Consider the following 6,000-nt stretch of genomic DNA (forward strand, 5'->3'; position numbering starts at 1 on the left):
AAAAGTGATGCAGCTGTCTGGTAATGTCTGACAGGAAGGAAAAAGAGAGAGTGAGAAAGAAATTCCTGCTATGAACTGTAAGATTTAGATTTAGTCAAGGCCAAGTGGTGCTCCAGATCCCTTACGCCATGGAATTGTGATGGTGATGGATGGTATTTTCAGTTTTACTTCCCGTGGTACAAGCAATTTATCACAGCACTGGCCATGGTAATATTTGCACATCATGGTTCTAGCAATGGTACTGACCATGCTACAAAACTGTACCATGGTACAGTAAAGCAACAGATGCCATGGTACATTTCTACACGGCGCAGAGGTACATGACACACACAAGAAGGGTATTGCATAAATAGAAAGATGGCATGGATTTGTGATACCACATACAACAACAAACTATGTACAAGTACTGATATAGGAGACTACAATAGGCTCTAAAATGAAAATTGAGGGATGGTGGTATCAATAAAGTTAAGTAAGTCAGTTAATTTACAGAAGTGATTTTTACAAAAATGTATTAGTTCCAGCTTCAGACGTTGCTGCTTGTCTTTGCCTTTTGCAATATAACTGCATGTCTTTAGATTTGGTCTGTTGCTCTGATAAAACAAGACGTCACCTTAAACTCTGGGAAATTGTGATGGGAATTATATAATTAAATATTCAAGGCGTGATTTGCACTGTGGCCTTTATGTTTGTTATTTATTTATATTTGTTATCAGAAGACTTGAACATACTTTTGGTTACAGCAAGCCAATTCTCCAGGGGATTTCAAGTTTCAACAACAGCAAGTCCTCATTTCTGTGACACAAGTGCAAGTTTGAAGCTCTTTCAGTTCCTTTAAAACCAAGGACTTCTCTTTAGGGCCATTTTGCGCTGATATTTAACATACAGATTCACTATAAAAGAGGGAGAGACACAAAGTCTGTAGCAGGAAACAGGCTGCATCTACAAGCAGAAGACATATTTCATTTTGAGTGTCCTCGTTTATTAAGAAATCAAGAACTGAATCAGTAGCAGATATAAAGAGGTTGTGAATGCAGCTTAATAACAAAATTCAGCAAATCAGCACATTTTAGATGTGTCGAAAGTCATAGTTGGATAATCTTGAGAATAGTCTGTGCAGGAAATTCACAACCATTTCAGGAATCATCTCTTCTGTGGGAAAACGGCAGTTGTGCAAGCCTTCGTTAAAAAGTGGATATTCTAGATCTGCACGCTGGCTCACATGAGTGCAAACGTTTTGGTAACCTGCTCTTGTCCACACAGAAAACACATCTAAATGTACCATGACACGATACAGCTCATGTCTCAGCCTGCTGAACCAACTGAGAGTAGACAGTAAACGCTTCTTATGTCTGACTTTCATTCAGTATGATGCATTTGTTAGAAGTAAAAAGATCTCACATAGAATGAAACATTTCAATAAGATGTGAACCCTACCCGACTCTTTAAACACAGAGGCACAAACACATCACAACAGTTGCAACGCAGAGTAACTGCTCAGTCCTGAACTTGATTTTCTTTGTTGTCCTACATAAAAAACACTTAATGTACACACACACACACACACACACACACACACACACACACACACACACACGCACACACACATACACACACACTATAAAGTTTAAAAGGCAGCAACCATACTTTGCAAACTACAATCAGCTCATAAAAGGTGTTGTGTCTCTCCGTAAGGTTGTAGGTTGTTCTCTTGCAGAGCTCAGATGCTTCACACATTTCTGTGAGCTTTCACCGCTCGTGCATGAGGTGAGCACAACAATGATTGTTTTAAATTTCACTTAACTCTTCTCACTGCTGAATGTTTAGACATGAACACAATGTGCAGTGTCTTCTCTACACCGAGAGAATTAGACCGTTCTTGTTTATTCTCAGACTTTTTGGCCACTTTGAAGGCACTGGAAACAAGTTGTGAACATATTGGCTGTGGCTCAGGAGGTAGAGCGGGTTGCTTGTTAAGCAGAAGGTTGACAGTTCAATCCCCGGCAAAAAATCAAGTTCATGTGTGAGTGAATGTTAGCGCTTAGGCTCAGTGAATGAATGGTGAATGTAGTGTAAAAGTGCTTTGAGTGGTCGAAAATACTAGAAAGGTGCTATACAAATATGGAGCGTTTACAAAATTACAACGCAAACACAGCCGCTTTTCACCTTGTGACATAGTCACAGGGGTGCAATGCAGTCATTGTATGCATTTCGACAGGTGAACAGCTACACACATCGGCCGTTAGCGCATAAGGTTCACCTCCTTTGTGTCACTCTGTACATGATTTACGCAACGTAGGTCCGGTCGGGAAACAGAGTTCAAAAGGCACGGACAAATGCCACCGGTAGGGGCACTATTGTAGCATACGCTCATACAAGTCGTATTTAGAGGTTGGTTAAAACGACCAATGTTGTTTAAGTTGGATGACTTATTGCCTTTTCATTTACATTTACAAGTGATCTGAAATGTGATTCTGCATTGCTGCTATTGAGTTTCCTTTAAATAAAAAACATGCGGCTGAGCCATTAATAATGTTAATCTGCACTAAGTCAATGCACATTGTGGTGAGGTTTAACAGGCTACAGGGTGAATGCAATGTTAAATATCAGTAATCATTTATCTTGCTAACAATGATTTGTACTGTATTGTTACTGCAAGGAACTAATACAAAATTAGCTAAAAATAATGAAGAAATACAGAGAGGGAAAGTTTATAGGATGCTGTATTACCAGGCAGTACTACAGTTATGATTAGTATAAATTTAGAACATTAGTTTGGAGGACCTGGAAATAAATAATCAAGATAAATTGTCTGCACAAGAGAGATCTTCCATCATACATCAAAGTAAATTTTCTTTCCAACAGTGAGCTTAAAATAAAGATGTTTCCCATAAGAAGAACCTCATCAAATTAACTCAAGCCAGAAGCAATTACACATTCAGATTATGCTCCTTTACTTAACTGCTTTAAGATGCAAAAAGGGGAAGAATTACAAGCTTCAGAAAGTCCAAATTTTCCTCTTTTCTGCAATCAGAATCTGTTACTGTTTCAAGGAACCAAAGGGAACACAGCAACATTCTTCCAAAACGTATTTCCAAGTTTGGTGGACAGATATTCACTGAGCCAAGGAACAACTGATTGGATTTTTTGGTTTTCTGTCGTGGTATGTTTATTGTTCAACCTGTCAAACAAAATGATTCCAGATCCAAAGTGGGACATACACAGTATTCGCAGGCCAAGAAAAAGGTGATTTATGTCTTTGGGTGTAACAGCAAAGTTGAAGAATTATTCATATGAGTAAATATTCACTCAGCTGGACTGAGTTAATGACACTGCAATAAAAACATGGATAATAAAATAACTACATGTAACGGAGACCTTTAAATTACCACAAGCATGCTGCTCTTTTTAATTTTATGTCTTGTCCCTCATCATTCATTTCATGGCTGAATTGGATTTAGAAAATGTGAAATCGACAAAATCAGCCAGAGTTACAGAGATGGATACACATGCAAAGACATGAACACACAAACACATGCAGGCCCATGTGATACCCACCACATAGTAGAAATGCATGTCTGGTCGCACAGGTCAATCTTCTATGTGCACAGCTGGAGGTGGATGAGACAATGTGGAGGTGAACGCCGTCGGTCCATCCAGCACGAGCATCAGTCAGGAGTGTGTATGTGTGTGTGGCCCTTCCTCGTCCTCGCAGGTACTCCAAATAATCAGGATGTTTATAAAAGCCTCAATGAAGTCATAGGTTGTCTACGACTATAACTGGTTCTCCTCCCTCTGCTGCTCTCTCTCTCTTCTCTGCTCTTTCTTCTCTCTTGCACTTGACGTTACTCCTCCCCCCTCCCCTCTTCCTCCTCCCAGCATGACTTCAGTCCCTCATCCCTCCCTTTTTCTGTTTTGGTTCCACTTCCTCTCTTTTTTCCCTTCCAGTGCAATTTAATCTCCTGTTTCTGTGCGGGGGTTTTCTTTACCCCTCCCTGGCTTTACTTCTGCTCTCTTCTTCATTTGTATTTCTTTTTTTTTCCTCTTACTAGAAAAGCGGCAGGACAAGTTACTCACTTGTTCTTTCTGTCTCTCTGTGTTGATTGCAGATTGCTGTCAGTACTTCCTGTGCTAGCCCCGGCCACCACTCTGTGTGTGTGTGTGTGTGTGTTGTAGATAACATGGCGTGCTCTCTGCTGTCAGAAACAGGAAGAGTGGAGTTTAGTAGTTTGGCCCTGATGAGAGAACCTTCCCCTTCACTTTATTATGAAGTTGTAATCACCTAATATCTATATATAAGTAGATTTAAATACTTAGGCATTAAAGTACAATATCATGGTCAGTGGGATAGAGTTAATATTCTACATATTGTTGAGTGTTTTTATTGCAGCAAGTCCCATTTGTCAGAGTCAGAGAAGGAAAAGATTAGTCACCTCAACTAAATGGCTCACAATGACTAACATTACGACCAGCAAAGCTCTCGTCAGACCTCTGTCATTCAAGTCTGGTGAATAATAACATGCTAAAACCTCAACAGCTGTGTCACAGGCCCTGGAAGTCCTGTTTGGTCCTCAGGTCTGAATTTTTATTTGGGATTGTTACACCATGTGTAAATATTTTGTTTGAAATGATGCTGCACATTCATGCAGGTCTGTAGCTACTGGGGGGGGCCTTGTTAGTCCACAGGCTTCTGGTGTTGCTGTACTTTTTTGTTTATTACAGCATTATGGAAAGGATCCATACCGAGATAGATCTTTTTCAACAGTAAGATCCTTTTTGTTTAACCAGAAACAGCCGTTGTAGTTCTCTTGCTTGCCACCAGGTTCCATTGAAAATAACAATAATTTTCCTCGCAGGTCATCATAAAACTCACTTCATTCAAACTTGACAGGAGCAAAATAAAACTCACCACAAACTGTGGTTTGGTCAAAATAAATCCTTAATTCACTGCGTTAGATTATAAAAGAAACATCTGTTGTATCGGAGTTTCACACGGAGGGACCCACACAGGGTGTGATATCATTCTCTGCTCAGGACGCCATTACCACACTATATCTGTAAATAATAGTTGTTTGCTGTCAATGTTTCAAATCTCATACACAAAACCTTTAAGCAGTAGCCCATAAAGCAACACTTCAGTGTATTAGACAAATTCAAATTTGACACATGGTTTTCACTGGACAGGAAGGGTAGCTAGAAACTAGTAACTAATACTGTCAGACAAATGTAGTGGAGTAAAAAGTACATTACATGCCTCTCAGATGTAGTGCAGTAGAAGTATAAAGTACAGTTTAGTACATTACTTGAGTCAGTTCAGCCACTATTGATACATAAGTGGATTAGCTTCAAATTCTGCTTTAAATTCATAGCATGCGTGTTTAGCTTTGTAACTTTGTATGGTAAATATTTATTAATACTTTTGTTTTACATCGTGTACCTGCAAACTGTTAGGTCACTTATTCACGATGACGACGTCTGCTGCGTCTTCTGTGGTTTGGATTATATCTTGTTGCTTCGAATGAAATTATCTGACAAATAAATGAGTAAGTGAATGTAATATGGATTCACTTTGTCAGTGGAGAAATGAAACAGGAATTGTCAAAAATAATTTTGTTTTACAATATTGTTTTTTGCAGGTCGAGTATACTGTCACATATGAGCTTGTTTAAAGATCAAAAACCTTTGTAATTTAATCAGAGACAAAGTTATTCAGCCCCATGTCTCACGCTGTTTCAGGCTAGAACATCCTTTTTATGAGCGATCTCCTCTCTTTCTTCTGCACCAGTATTTCACAACTGCAAGGGTTTTAATATGTGAAATCAACCAGATCAGAGCTGGTATCACCTCATCAGTTTGTTATATTTATGATTTTGAAGATTTTATGTGTAGTTTGTTTAATTTTCACATTTGCCACAAAAGGTCGCACTAACAATAAACACACACTAGATGGCTCCAGAGCCCAAGAAGAATATAGTGATACAACAGAGTGTGTGCGTGTGT

General features: G+C 39.0%; 1 protein-coding gene across 2 annotated transcripts in view; it reads right to left on the reverse strand.

The window, feature by feature from the left end:
• arhgap36 (Rho GTPase activating protein 36) overlaps positions 1 to 3,805 on the reverse strand; it is an 84,616-nt gene extending 80,811 nt beyond the window's left edge. For both annotated transcript variants that reach the window (XM_038730142.1, XM_038730144.1), the window contains exon 1: positions 3,559 to 3,805. In XM_038730142.1, coding sequence (XP_038586070.1) covers positions 3,559 to 3,576 — 18 coding nt within the window. In that variant the 5' untranslated portion in view covers positions 3,577 to 3,805. The remainder of the gene's footprint in view (positions 1 to 3,558) is intronic.
• Positions 3,806 to 6,000: the final 2,195 nt, after the last annotated feature.

This window comes from Micropterus salmoides, unplaced genomic scaffold, assembly GCF_014851395.1.
Source record: "Micropterus salmoides isolate LMB-PRFRI ecotype aquatic unplaced genomic scaffold, ASM1485139v1 Ms_hic_scaffold_2, whole genome shotgun sequence".
Lineage (NCBI taxonomy): Eukaryota > Metazoa > Chordata > Actinopteri > Centrarchiformes > Centrarchidae > Micropterus > Micropterus salmoides.